Source organism: Lemur catta, chromosome 14 (genome assembly GCF_020740605.2).
Source record: "Lemur catta isolate mLemCat1 chromosome 14, mLemCat1.pri, whole genome shotgun sequence".
Classification (NCBI taxonomy): Eukaryota; Metazoa; Chordata; class Mammalia; order Primates; family Lemuridae; genus Lemur; species Lemur catta.
Window position 1 is genome coordinate 68,023,203 of NC_059141.1, and position 20,651 is coordinate 68,043,853.

Sequence of the window (20,651 nt, forward strand, 5' to 3'; positions counted from 1 at the left end):
GTGCCCTGTGACTGAAAATCCTGCACTTGCCCTGTGTCTCCTGAGTCACCCTCTGAGGTTTTGGGGCGTTCTCACCCTACGGGATCATCCCGCGAGCTGCTTCCACCTGAGAAATCCCTCCTAAGCCCAACCCCTCCGAGACGCCTTAGGCTGCCTCTGGATTTCTTGGGCTCCTTTCTTCCTGCACGGGCAGGACATTTTTTCATCTCACGCTGGTCTTCAAACCAGGCGTCTTTTGGGCTCACGCTTCCGCGTTCGGCCGTGCTAACCCAGCGTCCCCCCCCGAGACTCGGAGCCGCTGGCGGGACCCTGCCCTCCCCGCCCCGTCCCGCGCCCGGCTGGCCAATCAACGGCTCCGCTCTGGGCGCGTCACAGTGGCGCCGTCGTGGCTCCGCCCCCGGATGCCAGCCGCTGGGGGCCCGCCCTGCCGCGGTCCTTACGTCCTTCCGGCTCCGTCGTGGAAGCAGGACGGTGCCGCGTCTTCTGAAGAAGGTGGGGTTCGGGGGGTACCCCACGCGGTCACGCTGTCAGGTAGCAGCGGGGTGGGTACGCAGGCTCCTGGGGCTGCCGTATCTGGGTGCCTGGGGCGTAGGGCCGAGCCAGGGCTGAGCACCCCGGGAGGGGGAGGGCTTCCGGAAGCGCAGTGTGCGCTCGACGGGCGGGAGCTGAGGTCTCGGCCCGCCGCGCGCGTCTCGCGGCCCCTGAGAAGCCCCGCCCAGAGCGCGCTGCTGGGGGTTTCCATGGTGATGGTAAACAAGCCTCAACTGCCTCAGCCACAACTGCCAAGTCTCCTGCGTTCCGCCCTCCTCTAGGCGCTGCGAGGGCCGACGGAGGAGCCGTAGGTGAGAGCTGGAGCGCGGAGACTCCGAGCCCGAGGTGAGGGGCGGTCGGAGCGGGAGGGCGGTGAGTCCTAGGTTGAGGGCCGCACCCCCGGGGCCGAGCGGGGACTAGACCCACTGGGGCTGGGGAGCCCGGGGCTGAGGTTTGGGATCTGGAAGGCAGGATCCGAGGTCGAGGTCCGCGCACCCGGGACCGAGCGGGGACTAAACCTACCGGGGATGGAGACCGGGAGACTGAACTGCGAGAGCCGAGGTCAAGGGCCTTGCACCCGGGACCAACTGGGGATTGGGCCTAGCGGGGTGGGGACCGTGGCCTGGGATTAGAGATCCGGGAGGCGGGATCCAAGGTCAGGCGCCACACACACCCGGGACAGAGCGGGCGCTGAGGCCCACTGGCATCGGGGAGGCAGTGTGTGAGCTCAGGAGCCGCCTAGGGCCTGGTCCCACGGGGTGGGGACTCCGGGCTGAGATTTGGGGTTGGGATGGCGGCGAGGAAGGGACGAAGAGCGGCGAGCGGCAGCCGGGCAGCCGGTACTCCGGGTGGGGCACTGGCGGCCGTCGGAGGGCTCGTTTGAAACGAAAGCTGCGCGCTCACGTGGCCGAGGGCGCCGGGAGTTGCACAAGACTCTTGTGGGAAGCTGACTCCGCCCTCCTCCCACGCCCCGCCGCTAGAGCCCCGCTCGCGGGTTTGGGGCCTTTCTTCCTCCTCGGCGGCGGCGCGTGTGCTCGGAGCCGCCGTCTCTGCGTAGTCTCCTGTTGTAAAGGTATCGTGTTGGCGTTTGGGGTAAAAATCTTTGCCTCGTTGGCTTAGTCGGCCGTTTCTTTTTCCATGAGCTTTACTTCTTTGTGTCTTTAAATGTATTCTGCTGATTCCTCTCTGCTCCCGGGGAACTTGTGGACGCGGCCCTGGCCCGCATGGCGCGCTCTCCCGGCCTCCGCGTGCCTCCTGGTCGCGGACCCCGCCCGCCCGACCGCCCCTGGGCGCGTGGTGTGTGTCCCGGAGGGAGGGCGGAGAGCCCAACCTGGCCTGCCTCGCGGGGCGCCCTTCCGCGGCTTTTCCTTCCGGCGGCAGCCGGAGGACGACCGAATGAGCCGCCTCCTAGTTTTCGAAACTCCCCGTGGGGCGCCGGGGCCTCCTCCCTGCGACTACAGGCCCGCTGCGTAGCGGGGCCCGCGCGCCCAGGGGCCCGCGCGGCGGCGGCGGCGGCGGCGGCGCCTTCCCGGAACCGCCCGGGCGGGGGTGTGGGCGGAGCGCTGGGGCCCGGCTGGCCTCCGGCGGCGGGAGCCTGCGGAGCGGGAAGCGTTTCGAACGCTGCAAATAATCTTTTGGATTCAAAAAGTCATCCGAGCAGTACTGATCTAAATATAATTCTTCCTATTGCTTCAGTTATGTTTTTAAAAGTTAACTACGTATTTGTTTCTGGACTTCTAGTAAGAATGAAAATTTCTCGGGTTCTCCGAGTAGACAAAAAATATATTAAGATCTGTCATTGAAAAGTGATGTTTTCAGTGCTAATTTGTATACAAGGTTTTTTTGTTTTGAAATAAGTGAGCAAACTTTCTACTTTTAATGAATATTGAGAGATTGCTTTATTACTGATCTTTTGCCTTTAAGGTCTTACGTTCTTGTGAGCATTTCTGTAAAGTGGCTAGATTTATTATTTACATATTATGATCCTTTTTCTAATCTAATAACATTCTCTTTTAGTACTTACCTTTTTGGTTTTTTTAAATGGCAAACGCCTCTAGTTTTCAGTTAAGGGGTATCGTTATAAAGCTTCTCTTTAAACATAAAATCAAGTAAAAACTCTAAGGCAAAACATTGGGTAAATAGGAGGAGTTAGTTCTCCCACGTGGCCAAATCTCGGGAGATCCTGGAGACAGATAAGAGCCCAGTGGTGTGGAGAGGCTGCAGAAATGAGCGGATCCCTTTCCCTGGAAGTGACTTCCCGCCAATCCTCTCTCCCCGCCAATCCTCTCTCCCCTTACCGGAGCTCTGGTTCTCTGGCTCTTAAGTGAACCACATTAATTGACCTTTACTCTGGGTCCAGGCACAGAGAGGTAGGTGTTTTACCCCATTTTCAAATCACTTGCTCATGACTACTCTAAATGGGGTTGCTGTATTGTCTGCACGGTACAGCTCAGAAAATGAAGCTGGGGGAAGACATAGGCACATGGTTAGGACTGAGTCTCCGGTAGACAGGGATGCCCTCCTCTGCCAGTGCCCCTGCCCACAACCGGTTGCCCTGAGCCATTGTTCTTGTGGAGGACAACAGGGTGGGCAGAGGAAGAACTGAGCTCAGCCAAGAGCACTCTGGCTTATTTTACAGCAAACCCCAGACCCGTAAGATTTTTATTCATAAATATTTATTCTGTGTTTCTAATGACTCTCTTAAAACAATACCATTATCACACCTAAAAAAATAATTCCTTGATGATCTAAGTGTTCAGGTGTCCCAGATTGTGTACAAAATATTTTTATGCAGCTGGTTAGTTTAAATCAGGATCCAAACAAGATTATACTTTATATTTGATACATATCTCAAGTTATTTTTTAATTCAGAATAGCACTGTCCAATAGAAATGTAATGCAAGCCACATCTGCAATTTTACATTCTCTAATAGCAAAAAGAAATAGATGTGGTTCACTTTAATAATTTAACCTAATATAATCCACAATATTATTTTGCATATAAGTTGTTTTGTTGTTGTTGTTGTTGTTGTTTTTTTTTTTTTTGAGACAGTCTCGCTGTTTTGCCTAGGCTAGAGTGGGTGCCATGGCATCAGCCTAGCTCACAGCAACCTCAAACTCCTGGGCTTAAGCGATCCCACTGCCTCAGCCTCCCAAGTAGCTGGGACTACAGGCATGCGCCACCATGCCCTGCTAATTTTTTCTATGTATATATTTTAGTTGGCTAGATGATTTCTTTCTATTTTTAGTAGAGACGGGGTCTTGCTCAGGCTGGTCTCGAACTCCTGACCTTGAGCGATCCACCCGCCTTGGCCTCCCAGAGTGCTAGGATTACAGGCGTGAGCCACCGCACCGGCCTGCATATAAGTTTTTAAATTAACATTTTCATATGAAGCCATCAAAATCCAGTGTGAATTTTACACTTAGAGCATGTCTCAATTTGTAACAGCCACATTTCAATTGTGACAAGTGGCTGTTGTATTAGACAGGGATGATCTAATGGATCCCCTTTCTTAAAGGATCCTTCCTTACAGTATATTTGTAATGTCGTGTGCAGTTCTCTCCCTACACTCTTGAGTTTTTCTGGTTACATTCTCTTGGTGGTATTTGAGTCTCTGTTCTTTATATTTCCTATAAAATGGTAGTTACCTCTAGAGGTAGTTCTGATTCCAGTGAGAGTTTTTGGAAAGAATACTTAATTCTTAAGGTGCTGTGTGCACATATTGGTTGGTGTTTTCTGTTTTGTGATGTTAGCAGATATTGATGATCATTACCTAGATCCATCGTTTTTTTAGTGGGTTCCAAATTAGTGATATTCTAATTATATATTCCTTCTTATTTATTAGCAGGAATATTTCTGTATTTTCTTAATCCTTTGATTACTCTAAGATGTACTTTATATGTTAAAGGTAGGTCAAGTTTTTGATTTCTTTTTATCTTTACCAATATCCAGCATAATGAATTGGATCCCTATCATGTGCCAAAGGTAGCCAATGATATTTTTTCTAGTATCATTATGAAGTCATAGATTTTAATATGTAGGATGTATTTTAATCCACAGCATCTTTTACTGTCTTTGCTCAGATTATCCAATTTTTGGCCAGTGAGAGCCGTTCAGACTGGTTCCAATTCTTTCTTGACACTTCAGCTTACCATTTCTCATAAAATATTAAAAATTTATCTTTCTTCATACTTTGTCCCCATTGACATATCAATATGAGAAATTACAGTAATTGACTTTGAAATGATCAATTACACTTGCATTCCTGTAATAAACCTGACTTGGTCATGTTATTGCTTTGTGTATTGCTGGATTTGGTTGGCTAATATTTTGGTTATGATTTTTGAATCTGATTTTTATGATTGAAATTAGCCAGTGATACTTGATAAACTAATTCTAAAACTTTTTTGGAAATAGAAAATCAATTCCAGGTTGATTATAGATTTACATGTAAAAATACAAATCAAAACAGAGCTTTATACATTAAGAAAATAACCATAGGGGCTTGGGCTAGGAAAAAGATCTCTTAAACATGACACAAAAAGCAGTAATCATTTAGGGAAGGAGTGACAGACTGGAATTAAAAACTCAGCTCTTATTAGGTTTCTCCTGACAGTATGCCCCTTTTACAGAACTCTTCACCTAGTATAAATACAGATACACCTCTACTTGTGATGGGGTTATGTTCCCATCATAAGTTGAAAATGCATTTAATACACTTAGCCTTAAACATGCTTAGAACACTTACATTAGCCTACAATGTCAGGCAAGATCATCTAACACAATGCCCATTTTACAATAAAGCATTGGATAGCTCACGTAATTTACAGAATAGTGTACTAAAGTGAAAAACACAATGGTTTTATAGGTACTTAGAGTATGGTTCCTACTTTGACACCCTTGGTAAAGTTGAAAAATTGTTAAGTTGGGGACCATCTGTATTACACATCACACTGTGTCTCCTTATAAGACTAATTGTATCTATACATGAGAGCTATCAGTGACATATCCATTCCTCTTAATCTTCTAATTGAGGGCCCTTTTCTGCTCTATGATATTTAGTTAGAATAATGCTGTCCAATAGAATTACGATATGAATGACAAATATAATGTTTTCAATTTTTAAATTGGTGCTACGTGCCATATAATTAATCATCTTAAAGTATATACAATTCAGAAGTTTTTAGTATGTTCACAGAGTTGTGAACATCACCACTGTCTACTTCCATAACAATTTTATGTTGAAACACCCTTCCATTCCTGGGATACATCCCACTTGTTCATGGTGTATAATCCATTTTATATGTTGCCAGATTTGGTTTAGTATTTTGGGGGAAATTTTGCCTGTATATATTTGTAAGTCTGTAGTTTTCTTGTGATGTCTTTGTCTGATTTTGGTATCTGGCTGTATTAGTTTGATAGGGCTACCAGAGAAAGTACCATAGACTGGTGGCTTAAACAACAAATTTATTTTCTCAAAGTTCTGGGGGCTAGAAGTCTTAATATCAAGATGTTGACAGAGTTGGTTCCTTCTGAGACAGGAGAAATAACATATGAATAATAGGAATTCCAGAAGGAGAAAAAGACACAGATGGAGGCAAGAGAAGAGATAAAGAATGGAAGGGAATTTTCCTGGCTTAAACTCAATTCTGTAGTTCCCATCAGGACATTTTAAAAAGACACAACCCAGGCATATGTTGGTATTAATAAAACTCTTAAGTTTAGAATGTAGAGAAAACTGCGTTGGAAAAAGTATGTCTTCCCCCCATTATTTCTTTTCTTTCTTTCTTTTTTTTTTTTTTTTGAGACATTTCTTCCATTTGTTAACTGATACAGTCAAAACTCAGTAATTTTTAGTACCAGAAAGGTTTTTATTCTGTAATGGAGTATCTAAAAGTCCTCTTGTTATTTTTTTTTTCTTTGTGAAAATAATTACAGATTTTGTCCAGCAGTTCTGGTGTCTTAAAACCTGCTTGAGTGAGGTGTGGTGTGTTCTCTGGGTGCTGAGCCCGTCTCCTGTATGTTGCCATGTTCCTTTCCTTCTCCCAGTTGTTCTCTACTCCCCCAAGGCAGAATGCTGTGGTCTCCTGAGCTACAAACAAGGAGCAGTTTCAGCTCCTGTGGCAGGCTACTTGGAACCTGACAAGGTGTCAGTTTTCCACGGAGGCCCATTCCTCCTAGGCTCCCAAGGAGGACACCTTCCTGAAAGGGCTGTGGGCACCATGAGCCTTTCTGCCCAGCTCATGGATCTGACTGCATCACTCGGGGTGCTGCTTGCTCAGGGTTACAGGAGGTGGTCTGGGAATCTTACCTTCCTATAATTGTATTTTTCTTTAGCAGAATCTGTACACACCCATTTCTTAGTTAAGCGTGGATCTTATTTCCTACTATGGGGAGAGAGCCTCCAATTAATCTAAAATGATGAAATTTTCCCTCATTGAGAACAGATTTTATCTTTAGGAACAGAAGTCTAATAGTGCTTCCTTTTATGAACATTTTAAAGAATCCTCACCTGATACATACATTTTTGTGCTTTCCTTTGTTTACCTGAGATATCTTGATACTTGAGTCATTTGCAAAATACAGTCAATATCAAAGCAATAGTTGTTCCATGTTGGGTAAAAATTTGTTCCTTATGTTTATTTCAACCATTGTAGATAAACTTAACTATTAACTACATCAAGTAAGCTAAAGGGCCTGATAGCTAGAAAGTAATGGAAAACGGCTTTCCTGTCGCAGGCAGGTCATGACAGACCTGCTTTGTTGGATAGAAATTAGTAATGGCATAAACATTTAAAATGTTAATGATCCATCTACAGCTTCTTGGACCTTAATGGCTCTTAGGATAGCTCTGTGTATGCAGTTTGGCATGTTATGCAAATTGGGTCAGAACTCTCACACTTCATATCCATGAGCCCCTGAAAAGTTAAATAAATACAACTGTGTTATGTTGGTCCTTTTTTTTTTTTTTTCTTCAATGAAGTTGGTCCAGACTTGCATCATATATTTAAGTGAATCCATGACTTTGAGAAGTGTTTAAAAGCCACTGACTTGGGACGTTACAAAATTCCTGGGTTGGAAGAGACTTTTGAGGCCATTAAATCCAATTTCCAGTGACACACAGGTCTAGGCTCAGTTCACATGCCATACCAAGACAGGGAGTTCCCCCCCCCCCAAGACCCATCCATGCTCCTCATGTGAACGGGCATGAGCCCCAGAAACTGTATCCTAAGTTCTATTTGGTGAATTTAATTTAATAAAAACGACTATAAGATTTAAAAGGCAAGCCTGAGCAAGAGCGAGACCCCGTTTCTACTAAAAATAGAAAAAAATCAGCTGGACAACTAAAAACATGTAGAAAAAATTAGCTGGGCATGGTGGCGCATGCCTGTAGTCCCAGCTACTTGGGAGGCTGAGGCAGGAGGATTGCTTGAGCCCAGGAGTTTGAGGTTGCTGTGAGCTAGGCTGATGCCACGGCACTCTACTCAGGGCAATGGAGTGAGACTCCGTCTCAAAAAAAAAAAAAAAATGTAAAAGGATTCCCCACAAATAAAAATATTACTACAAAGCAAACAAACACCAAAACATAATCCTGGCCAAGAGCTGCATTAAAAGAAAGAAAGAATTTGAACAAGTGTCCAGAGGGAATACAGAGGTAATGTACAAAGGAAACAAAGAATAATAGGCTTCTAACTTCTACTTGTTTTAAACCTTAGCTATTTATGGGCATGGGGGGGAAGAGTTCCTATTCTTTGTATATGGAATTCTGTCACTCTCAGTTCCCACCTACCCCCTGTTTATGCTTCCTGGCTGTTTACATGTCTCTTCTTCAGAACCCCGTCTGACTTAATCCGCATTTTCTATTTTGTGTTAATGCTAAAATTTGTCATAATTTTGCCTGTGCATTTCTTTATTGATTTCCTAGTCCACTGTTCTGTGGACTCACTAAGGCAGGAACTATGCTTGTTCTTCCCACTATCTTAAAGCCCAGCTCCTAGCACAGTGTCTGCATCTTATATAAGTGCACAGTGTATTTCTTGGTGAATGGATCTCTCCACGTTTGGTAAATTTTTATCTACTGCACATCACTTGAATCCTTTCACATTCTGCAATTCCCACTTCAGTCTTCCTGGATTTGTCTCATTGCTTCCCATTTTGTCTCCATGTGTCTGTTCCCACTATTCATTTTCCAGATAGCATCTAGTAATGTTCCGTTAAAAAGCAAAACTCAAATCACACCACATTACATTTTGAAACAATTAAGTGACTTCCCATTGGCCTTAGAATAGCGTCCAAAACACCAAACCAGGCCTTCAAGGGTAGGAAGAACCTTCCTCTGCCACCCCCTCCCAAAATCGGCACAACTTGATCCTCTGGCTCCAGGCTTCTGTACATATTGTTCCCTCACCACCCATGTCATGACTGATCGATAATTAACACTTGCCTTGCCTGAGTCATGAACCAGTTAATGGAAGAAGGCATAAATAAAACTACTCAAGTGCAACAAATGCATTCAAATAAAATCAGTGATATATGCATGCCAATCATAAAATACCAAGAATATATATCTGAGGAAGATCTTAAGAGACAGTTAATGCTTATGAAGCAGTTCAGACCATTTTCATATTAGGTACTCTTTCTGAAAACAAGCCAATTTTCTGGCTAATTTCCCTTTATTCTCTTAAATGTGTTTTTGGTCTCTGTTTCTCACTTTCCTTGGAATGAATGGATTTTTGAATCCTCTGAATTGTCCTCAGTCTCTGATAGTAAGAATAAGCAAGGAGGTGGTGCGGTGTTGGTGGCATTTTTACTGTGGACTATTTCAAATAACAAAAGTAGACTATATTAAAATGAACTCCCATGTACCTGTCACCTAGTTTCAACAGTTACTAGTCGTGGACAGTTTTTCCCTACATCCCCACCTACTGCTTCTCTTGTGGATAATTTCCAAACAAATCATAGTCGTCAACACTTTATTTTAAAACATAATTCTACCGCATCTAGTCAATGTTCAAATATCCCCTATTGTCTTATTTATAAATTTTTGTCAACTTGTTTGAATCATGAGCCAATTATGTCCCATGTATCGTGGATCCTTGATAAAGCTCTTAAGTTTATTTTAATCGGTAAGTGGCACTTCAGTCCTTTTATTTGGAACTGTTCAGAGGAAGGACTGGCTCATTTGTCCTTGTAGAGCTTCCCACAGTCTACATCATCATATTCTCACTTAGTACATTCTTTCCTATAAAGGGTCTTGTAAAGAAATAAGATTACAGTAGCATAACAGCAAAATTTGTAATTCCTAATATTAAATATCCAGTTACTGCTCACATCATTACAATTGCTTTATAATTGTTCCCCATATCATTTAAGATTCAAAGGTTCCTAAAATATAATTGCTTGCTAAGTATAAATTTTAGGAATTGTGTTTTAAATTCTTTTGGTTATGCAAACTGTTTACATGAGTCCACGGTCAAATATACAAAAGAAAGAAGGTATTGTATATCCACTAGTTTCCCTTTAGTCTGGTGGTTTCTTTTCCGCACTGCAATGCCCGTCCCGGTCTCCCCACCCGCTCCCTCCCTAGCTGGTGCTCTGGACTTTCCCCAGCTCGCCCTTCGGCTCCTTTCTGGAGAACTCACTGAGAACTGTCTTCCTTCTCGTTGCTTTTCTTCTCTCCTTCCTCCACTTCCTGCCTGGCCGACCGCGCGGGCCGGGGGCCGCACCTGCAGGCACGCGTTTCCCATTGGTGACATCTTGGCGGGCCCGGCGGGGCACTTCCTCCTCTGCACCCCGTGACCCACGTCCGGCTCTCGGCCTCGGATCACGCGGCCTCCGCTTCCCGGACTCCGGACCCCGCGCTTCCTAGGTCCCGACTGCCCATCCCCAGCGTGGTGAGCCGCCGAGTGCAGGCCCCGGCAGCCTGCCCCTTCGACCCCAGGAGCGGGGCCCGGGCGCGGCGCTCCGCTCCCTCCCCTCCCCTCCTCCCCGCCCGCGTCCTGCCGCTCCCCTTTCCCCCTTCCCGCCACCCCGTACCCTGCCCACGCGTCTGGGAGCTCCGGGGGCTGACAACTCCAACCCCTGCGGTCCCGGGAAGTCACCCCTGCCCCACCCGTTGCCCGTGGGTCCCTAGAGGCCCGCGGGGCAACTCCTTTCCTCCAGCCCCGCCCCGGAGGCACTCCCTCGCGGTCCCAGGACTCCCCCGCACCCGGGCCGGGGACCCGCCCGCCCTACCCCCGCTGCTGGCTCCGCCCCCCGCCCGGAAGCTCCCGCCCGAGCCCGCGCGGGCCCGGGGGCCGACCTTCCTGCTGGGCCGGGCGGTCCCGAGGCTGTCGGGTCGCCAGGTGGAGGCCGCGGGGACGCAGTTACCTTGTCACACGACCCTAGCAGTGCTTCCCGCCAAAATACGCACGGCGGCGCCCCTGAGGTTTCCAACCTAGCAGAAAGCGTTTGCCCCTGGCCATTTGAATTTCCATTTCAGGTTAAGAACAAACAGAAGATGCACCTGGATTTTCCTTGGAGCCCTCTGCATTGTTAAGCTTCGGGTGGAACTTGTGGGCCTTGGGCTGTAAAGCCTTGCTTGCTTCATAGAAATCAGTCCTGCTTCCTCCGTGGTAAGTCTTAGAACAAAACAGTCCGCGGCGTAGTCCTGAGGCCGCGGTTTCCGTGGACTTTGGTTTAGGAGCAAACTATCTGAGTAATTAAGGCACTCGGAACAACCCTGCTGTGTGTGCTCCCAGCTGTCTGGAGGTTAAAATTTTTGCTCGGAGCGAAGGGAGGGGGTGGGCTCCTAGTGAAAGCTCTCCTCTGGCCTTCCCGGAGCACAAAGATATGTAAAGTAGGTGAAGCCTAGGTCTTACTCGGGCTTCTGTGCTGAACAAAAGAAAATGTGCTGGGTGGTGCTTAAGCCGCCCTATTTACTCTGCAAATAAACGTAACTAGTCCTAGTACTCTTAGGCGCACCCTGTTTATCTTGATTGGATTTGCCTGAAGGCAAGTGCAAATCCCGTCTAACCTGTACGGGGCGGGGCGGTGAAGCGCACTTTGCAGAGGGGGACTCTTGGCCCCACTCTGATTTGTTTTAGGGTGTGTGTTTTAACGAAATCCGTGGGTGGTCCACGTGCATTAGCACGTCTGGAAGCCACAGATCTAGTACTTGGAAGGCATCTCGACCCGGTCGCCAGGGGGAGTTGAGCAAAGTCCTCCCAGCAGTTTCATGATGCTGCGGGCTTTCTGTCAGCCTTCACTACGCAGTGCCACGGTCCACAGGCTCACGGGGTCTTGGTCTGAATGGGGTAAAGTGGGTCTTGCTGCCAGCTTATGCGTGTCCCCAGAGGGGTCCCAGGTGTTGAACTTTAGATCACCCTGGAAGGAGCTGGAGTAAACAAGGCAGAATTGGACCAAGCTAAGATGACTGGGTTCCACTGTCTCTTGGGGGAAAAGGGGAAGGGACTATGGGTGGTTACAGCGTCTTGAAGCCCCGATTCCAGAGTATTTGAAACTATACCATTTCTTGAATAGGTTTCCTAATAACTGTAATGCTTTCGTGTGTACAGCTCCTCCCAATAGTATCATGTAATAAAGGCAGGAAATTGTAAGGCAGATATAATTCTATTTTAACACAACAGGTTCAACAAAATTGACTGACTTTCGCAATTTCATATTTCCAAAACTAAGAACGCAACTTAGTTCTCACAGGAATTCCATAGTCTTCAGCCCATGTCCTAGTCCTTTGGGGACAGCTTTATCACTTGAATGTTGGTGATGATAGTGCTTATGATTTTCCTGCTGAAAAGCATATTTCAACAAAGTTGCCTAGTAACTTGGAGTCTTTTGGGTGTGTCTCCACGCTGCTTCCAGAGGGGTTCTTATAAATCTGGCTGAATGAGGTCTAGCAAGCATTGTTGCCAGTGCCCATCCCAGAAGAGCCCTGGCCCCTGCAGAGCCGGCGCCCCTCCTCCTCCCTCCATGCTCTGCTCCTGCCCTCGATATTTAAATTTACTCTCCCGTGCTTTGCATTTTCTGTAGACTCACAAGTTGGGTGTTTCCCTTCTGCTGTGCTCTGTATTACCGTATGAAAAGATAAACCTAGGTGCCGTTAGGGCGGGAGGTTTAATTGTGTCAACCTTGGGGATATAAAGGGTTTCCCGGCGGCCACCTTGCCTGGAGGAATTTAAAGCACCCAGCCCGAGACTGCCTGCTGCTCTGCTGAGTGCAGGGGTTCCAAAGCCACACCGCCAATATTGTTTCTGTCTTTTTAGGACAATTTGTTACCTACTGGAAGTGTCAACAACCACTGAAGGCTTCAAGGTTGTTCTTTAAGGTGAGCTATTTTAAGAAAAGTCATATTTCAGTTACAGTGTTTATATTTTTTGTTGTATTCATAGGCTCCTGGAGTAAAAAAAAAATTGTTTTTCACTAAATTTGTGTGGGACTCTTCGGTTGAGTTTTAGCTAATGAAAAGTCTCAGGACTTCTGAGAAACAGAAGAGAAAGCTAATTATGGAGTACAAATAGACAATAAATGTTTTAAACATAAATATGGGTTTTAGAGAAGAATGCTCTCTTCACCTTGCCCTCAGGGAAAATCATTTTATTTCTGAAGCATTTCCTGAAACATTTGTAATGTGTGATTAATTTTTTTTACTCACCACTACACAAACAAGGATATAACGTGTAAGGTGTTATTAGCAGGCATTTAAAGTAATTCTTATGTGAAATGTTAATGTTCTTTTATGCTTCTTGCATGTCTTTCAGCCTAGCTAGGCTGCCACATTCTCAAGGAAGGTGTTGACCCCACATGGTCAGCAGTTCTAGCTAATCTTGGGCCTGCTGGGTCGGGCCTGTGCGGAGGGTGCTGTCATAGTGGCCAACAGAACAGGCACACACAGTCTATCCCCAGTAGCCTTCCAGTGCGAGTCTGAAGGCACCTTTTATACAAGTCACAACAAGAGTGCTATGAGGGTATAGAGCTACGAGACTTATTTGTGCAGAATGGGAAGACTTTTAAAAAGGTGGTTTATTTGAGCTGAGACCTTAAGGATTAGCAGGATTTAGCTAGACAGAAGGTTGGGTAGAGTATATTTAGAGAGAGAATTAGTGAGAGCTTCAACCATGTGCGTCACATCCCTGAGGGAACAGAGAGCATGGCACATTCCAGGAGGAAAAAAAGGAAGTGATGTGAGCTAGACAGGAGAGTGTTGCAGGCTGAGGACCCCATTATCCCTGTGGTCCTTTTTCTGAGGCCAGTGGGAAACCACTGAGGATTTGGAAACAGGACAGTAACGTAAGTTTTAAAAGAACATTGGAGCTGTGGGTTGGATTGGAAGAAGTGCTAGCCATTAATGCTTGGGGAACTTCTAAAATGAGATAAGGGTAGCCTTGAGTAGGCCATTTGTAGGTACTTGGAATTAGGGAGGAATATGAGAGAAAGGCAGAAATAAAATGGTGGTTTGATAATTCACATTACAAAGAAAAGAATTGTTGTGCTCAGTACTCTGTCATTCACTGAGTGTCACTCAGTGTAGAGCTGTTCGACACTAATTGTTGAAAAGGCTGGAGTATAATAGGATTTAGGGGTGAGGGTCCCATGGAGAATGGGCTCTCCCAAGAAAGTTGATGGGTTGATTAGATTTGAGGGCTTGGAAGAAGTGGTTCAAGGATTAGTTCAGTTTCCTTCTAGAGCCTTTGGGTGCAGGTAAGGCTGCAATTGGAATACAATTGAAGAGAAAATGCCAAGATCATTTGTGGTACAGAGGGGGGAGCTGGGAAGTGGGGTTATGTATGCCAGTCTGGGCTTCCGGGAGATGGGAGGGCACCCAGAAGAGAATGGGGCCCAGTGAATCCCTGCAGTTAATGTTTGAGGAAGGATTTACAGACTGAGAAAGAATGTCTAAGGAATTAATAGGAATCCCTAACAAGAGTTGCATCATAGGAGTGAAGGGGAGAGAGTGGTTTCCAGGAAGAAATGGTTAAATCATGCTGTGGGAACAAGTAAGATGAAAGTAAGAAAACACTTGGTCTTCTTCCCGTGCAGATCCTTGGCACAAGTGGGATCATGCCCTTATGATGATGGTGGTTGGAGGTGACATCAGTAGAGCCCCTTTGACAAGATTTTACTAGAGGAAAAAGCAGGTAGCTGGAGGCAGAGTTGGCATGGGGGGAAGGGTATATATTACGTGATTGGGTAGACCTGAGCATATTTGATTGCCAAGGAGACAGTGCACAGTGGAGAGAGAGGAAAGAAGGAAGAATTTACATAGGGTGGGTGAGGTTGGGACCCAGAGCAGAGCTGTTGGTAATGATCTCAACTGTAAGGAAAGGCCACTCCTTGTTTATAAATTCTTAGACTCTCAGGAACCTTCAGGAGGTCCCCATTCCTATTGGAAGTAGAAGGTGATCAACTGAGAGTCAGAGATGACGACAATATGTAAGGCCACCCTACACAGCTGGGGGCTTTGGGTGAGCAGAGATCCACGGTATGACTGGGTGGTATTGAGGGTCTGCTCTAAGGTTGGTGACCCTGATTTTCTACATCAGTTCCCAACTGAGGGCAGCTCTAGACCGAGGGGAACATCTGGAGACATTTTTGGTTGTCACAACTTAGGTGGGAAATGCTACTGGCATCTAGTGGATGGAAACATCCTACAATGCATGGGCCTGCCCTGCACAACAAATAACTGTCTGATCCAAAATGCCAGCAATGCTGAGGCTGAGAAACCCTAGTCTAGAGTTACCATTTTGCCTGGCTGTGTACAGCTGTGTGGAACAGCCATGGAACAAACAGATACTTAGAATCTTCCAGGGCTCTGGTTTTCCTGGGCACATGCAATGAAGACATGTGTATGAGTTCTGTATGCTATGAGGAAGGAATGAAGTGATACGTGGGGTCTAAGCTGGATCAGCAAGAATTGGGAGCCGTTCAAAAGGAAGCTGAGGGCTTTATGAGGGGGGATGGCAGTTGTGGGGGAGGCAGGAGGATGTGATTACAGAGCAGGACTTCCACAGTGTTGCTCTTAGACTTTGGGAGTCACTGGTGATAGCATTGCCTAGGGAGGCTCCTGGGGGCTGTTGAGATCATGGGAGATAGTAGGGGTCCAGGGGAAATGGTGGGGGGCTATGGATTAACCTCACAGGCATTGAAGGATGACTAGACCTAAGGCTGGGAACAGAACTTGAGTGAAGCCCCCAGATTCTTGCAGGAGTGAGGAGCATCAGGAGGGAGGTGTGGGTCAAAGACAAGACAGTCAATACCTAAAGGAGCCCCTTCCACCTACCCTGGGAGTCTAAACCCATCACCCAAGACACACAATGGAAACTTGCCCTCGTGCCCCAAGAAGGAGTTTGTGAACTGCTAGCACAAAATCCTCCGTGGGCAGGGGAGGGAGAAGCTGCTACTTTTTTTTTTTTTTTTTGGCCAGTGTTGCTACACTGAGGTGACTGAGGCCTTCAGGAGTGGAGAGCAAAAAGTGTGCTTGGGGCCAGGCATGGTGGTTACGGCTGTAATCCTAGCACTCTGGGAGGCTGAGACGGGAGGATCACTTGAGCTCAGGAGTTTGAGACCAGCCTGAGCAAGAGCAAAATCCTGTCTCTACTGAAAAAAACAGAAAAAAGTAGCCAGGCGTGGTAGTGCGTACCTGTAGTCCCAGCTGCTCAGGAGGCTGAGGCAGGAGGATCGCTTGAGCCCAGGACTTTGGGGTTGCTGTGAACTGGACTGACACCACAGCACTCTAGCCCCGGCAACAGAGTGAGACTCTGTCTTAGGGAAAAAAGAAAGTGTGCTTGTGTTTGTTTCCTTCATTGTTATCTTCTCAAAAAGCACATTTATTTTAAAATTTGTAATTTGGTAGCTAGATCCATATGTGTTCTCAAACCAAAGCTCAGTGAAAGTTTATTCAACGTATGTGCACAATCAGTATTAATACATTTGTGGGGGGGGGGCATGAGCAGTACAGGTTAGTCCCCCTTGACTCTTCTCCCTAGAGCCTGCCCCACGCCACTCTAATCAGCAAGGGTGGTTTTACCTTGGCTGTATGCCTTTTAAAGTAATTGCATTCCTAATCATGACTCAGGAGTAAATTCCCATCTTCTTGATGCTTTCAGGTTATATGTAGATCTGTTTCATTTGTCCTGTTTACACTTTGATTACTGGGGCCCATCACAATATTTTTCACTTCTTCAGTATTAAAAATAAGCATACTAGGGACATTCTTTGTAATCAGGCTTCTTCAGTATTAAAAATAAGCATACTAGGGACATTCTTTGTAATCAGGCTCTGTTGCTACTGAAACGCCACTGCCTACAGTGGCTACGTGAAATTTTAAAATCAGTAGCAACGTGATGGGCTTAAACGGTAACTCTGTCCTTAGTTTGATTTTCCCTGATGCTACTATGGTTGAACATCTATTGATGACAGATTCGCTTTTCCATTTCTTACCTATCCATGCTTTTTATCTGTTTTTTATTGTGGGTTTGGGGGGATTTTTTTTTTTTTTTTTTTTTTTTTTTTTTAAGGAGCTCTTCAATCTTTTTCTACATGACAAACCACATTTCTTGAAAAGACCACCGGTATTAATGGCCACATCTGTTACACTTCATGGGACACTATTGAAACATTAAATTTCCACGTACTCCATGTGTTCCTTTTGAACCTTACCACTTAGGTATTTTATGTTGCCCCTTTTATTTATATGTGAACCTGTGAATCATATAATTTGGTTTCTGCATTTATTTGCAGTGTACATAGCTAATATTCCGCTGGTGGACTTTCCTGCTTCAGTTTGGCCTCACCCTTAACTAGTATTTCGTTTGAATGACAATTAAGGGACAAAATGATACCTCCTTGAAATCTGGAAGCCATTGCTGTCTTGTATCCTGGCAGCATTGTTGTTAATAAGAACACTGATTCTGGTTCACCCCAGTGTCAAAGAAAATGCTACTCTGTATTGTGATTTTAAAACCATCTGCTGTCTTCGTCCCTTATTTTTACGTATGTGGTATCCAGCCACAAACAAGCAGATTGGCTAAATGTAAGGCCTGTAGCTGAGGAAGAGACTTCCCAGAAGAGTCTTACCACGTTTCATCATTGCAAGTATCTGGAATAAATATAAATCTAAAAAGGAAGTTTGCTGGCTCTAACCAGACTAAAACTTAGATTCCTCTATGTTCAAGGGACCAACTTTATATGAATCTTTCTTTTACTTGATTGATAACCATAATATATCCCATCTGTTTTCTTCCAGTTCTGAGAAATTCTTCCTCTCGCTGAATATTGCTTCCAAATTCATTCTCTTTTCTTCCCTTCTAAAACCTGTAATAACTGGCTACTAGAATTTATAGATTTTAGGTTGCTGACTAAAGCCTCCAGAACACATCTTGCTCTTTTTAAGTTTCAAATTTTATTCTTTGTTCTATTTGCTTATCTTTTTTTAGGCCCCTGATTTGTTCTTATTCAATCTGAGTGGCAGCGTTATTTTTTTTCTTTGAAAGACTTGGGATCGAGTCTTCATTCATTGTTGCCTTCCTCATCTATAAAATGGGGGAAATAATATTTAGTGTGTATTCTTGTTAAGCATATTAAATGAAAATTTATGTAAAGTAGTTTTTGCTTTCTTTTCAGCCTCAAAAAAAGTTGTGCCTAACCTTGTCTGACATCTGCCCTGCCAAGTGTCCATGATGCTAGGCCCCGAGGGAGGTGAAGGTTTTGTGGTCAAGCTCCGTGGCCTGCCCTGGTCCTGCTCTATTGAGGACGTGCAGAACTTCCTCTCCGACTGCACGATTCGTGATGGGACCGCAGGCGTTCACTTCATCTACACTAGAGAGGGCAGGCAGAGTGGTGAGGCTTTTGTTGAACTTGAATCAGAAGATGATGTAAAAATGGCCCTGAAAAAAGACAGGGAAAGCATGGGACACCGGTACATCGAGGTGTTCAAGTCCCACAGAACCGAGATGGATTGGGTGTTGAAGCACAGCGGTCCCAACAGTGCCGACAGCGCCAACGATGGCTTCGTCCGTCTTCGAGGACTCCCATTTGGATGCACAAAGGAAGAAATTGTCCAGTTCTTCTCAGGGTTGGAAATCGTGCCAAATGGGATCACACTGCCTGTGGACCCTGAGGGCAAGATTACCGGGGAAGCTTTTGTGCAGTTCGCCTCACAGGAGTTAGCCGAGAAGGCTCTGGGGAAGCACAAGGAGAGGATAGGGCACAGGTATATCGAAGTGTTCAAGAGCAGTCAGGAGGAAGTCAGGTCTTACTCAGACCCCCCTCTGAAGTTTATGTCGGTACAGAGGCCGGGGCCCTATGACCGCCCTGGCACAGCTAGGAGATACATTGGCATCGTGAAGCAAGCGGGCCTGGAGAGGATGCGGCCCGGCACCTACAGCGCAGGCTACGGTGGCTATGAAGAGTACAGCGGCCTCAGTGATGGCTACGGCTTCACCACTGACCTGTTTGGAAGAGACCTCAGCTACTGTCTCTCAGGCATGTACGACCACAGATATGGAGACAGCGAGTTCACAGTGCAGAGCACCACCGGGCACTGCGTCCACATGAGAGGGCTTCCTTACAAAGCAACCGAGAATGACATTTACAACTTCTTCTCTCCGCTCAACCCCGTGAGAGTGCATATTGAGATTGGCCCAGATGGAAGAGTGACCGGTGAAGCAGACGTGGAGTTTGCCACTCACGAAGAGGCTGTGGCGGCTATGTCCAAAGACAGGGCCAACATGCAGCACAGATACATAGAACTGTTCTTGAATTCGACAACGGGGGCCAGCAATGGGGCGTACAGCAGCCAGGTGATGCAAGGCATGGGGGTGTCGGCAGCCCAGGCCACTTACAGCGGTCTGGAGAGTCAGTCAGTGAGCGGCTGCTACGGAGCTAGCTATAGCGGTCAGAACAGCATGGGCGGATACGATTAGTTTTGTAGGGATGCTGAAGGTTTTTCAATCAAATTTTCACAGGCAGCCAATAAGCAATGAATGAAGAGCAGTTACAACTCTAGAGGAAGCTCTGGGACCCATTTTGCACCATGAGTTTGTGAAATCTGGATTTAAAAAAATTACCTCTTCAGTGTTTTCTCATGCAAACTTTTCTTCTAGCATGTGATATTGGGTAAACTAAAACTATTTTCAGCTTTTCTCAATTAACATTTTGGTAGTATACTTCAGAGTGATGTTATCTGAGTTTCAGTAGTTTAAGTATGTTAAATATGGACCTTTTGCCACCACATCGCAGTGAATACACTGGGGAGACGTGCTTTTTTGAAAAACTCAAAGGTGCTAGCTCCCTGATTCAAAAAAATATTTCTCATGTTTGTTCATTCTAGTTTATATTTTCATTTTAAATCTTTTAGTTTAAGTTTTTTAAGAGTTAGTTTTGAGAATTGAGACACAATACTAATACTGTAGGAATTGGTGAGGCCTTGACTTAAAACTTTCTTTGTACTGTGATTTCCTTTTGGGTGTATTTTGCTAAGTGAAACTTGTTAAATTTTTTGTTAACTAAATTTTTTTCTTAAAATAAAGATTTTTTCACAATGACTGGCACAAGATTATCTACTCAGCAAAAGGTAGCAAAATGGGTTGTTGAATTCATTTTATTCCTAATGTATTTTAGTGTGAATTTTAAAATTTCGTACATCAAATCTATGATCTCCCTTATATTCTTACAATGAGGCTAAATAAAAGTTTAATAAAAACGTTAATTATGTGAATGGTGGAAATGGTGACTAGAAACAAACATCCTCAGAAGCGTGAAGTAGACACATGCAGCCCCAGGCACCCATGGTTTGTGTGCACGGTGGTGTTAAGCTGATCGTAGTATCCTGCCAGCCCCTTGATGCTGGAATCACACCCATCGTTCCCGTAGCTAGAGAACTTTGGTTCTGAGTGGGGCTGTTACACACATTGCTAGTTTTTAGAAAATGTGCTGATTTGGACTTTGTGTGTATGTGTGTGTGCTTGTGATTATTTTTATGGGGTACATTCCTGAATTAGCAATGATAGGTTCTCACAGGGTATGCATATTCTCAAGCTTGAGACCTGTTTACAAATTGGTAGTAAAAAATTTCTCTCCACCTAGCAGTGGAAAACAGGGTCCATACTCCAGGCAGCTCTGCACA

At 45.6% G+C, this 20,651-nt stretch overlaps 1 protein-coding gene across 10 annotated transcripts; it reads left to right on the forward strand.

The window, feature by feature from the left end:
• Positions 1-383: 383 nt before the first annotated feature.
• HNRNPF (heterogeneous nuclear ribonucleoprotein F) lies at positions 384-20,243 on the forward strand. Of its 10 annotated transcripts, XM_045568169.1 has the most exons (6): positions 384-492; positions 813-876; positions 10,264-10,425; positions 11,013-11,145; positions 12,793-12,854; positions 18,149-20,243. In XM_045568169.1, the coding sequence occupies exon 6, from the start codon at positions 18,202-18,204 to the stop codon at positions 19,447-19,449; it is 1,248 nt and encodes a 415-aa protein (XP_045424125.1). In that variant the 5' UTR covers positions 384-492; positions 813-876; positions 10,264-10,425; positions 11,013-11,145; positions 12,793-12,854; positions 18,149-18,201; the 3' UTR covers positions 19,450-20,243. The 10 variants fall into 10 exon arrangements, with proteins under 10 accessions (XP_045424125.1, XP_045424126.1, XP_045424133.1 ...); XM_045568170.1 differs by lacking the exon at positions 10,264-10,425; XM_045568171.1 differs by lacking the exon at positions 384-492 and having other exon boundaries at positions 726-876.
• The last annotated feature ends 408 nt before the right edge of the window (positions 20,244-20,651 follow it).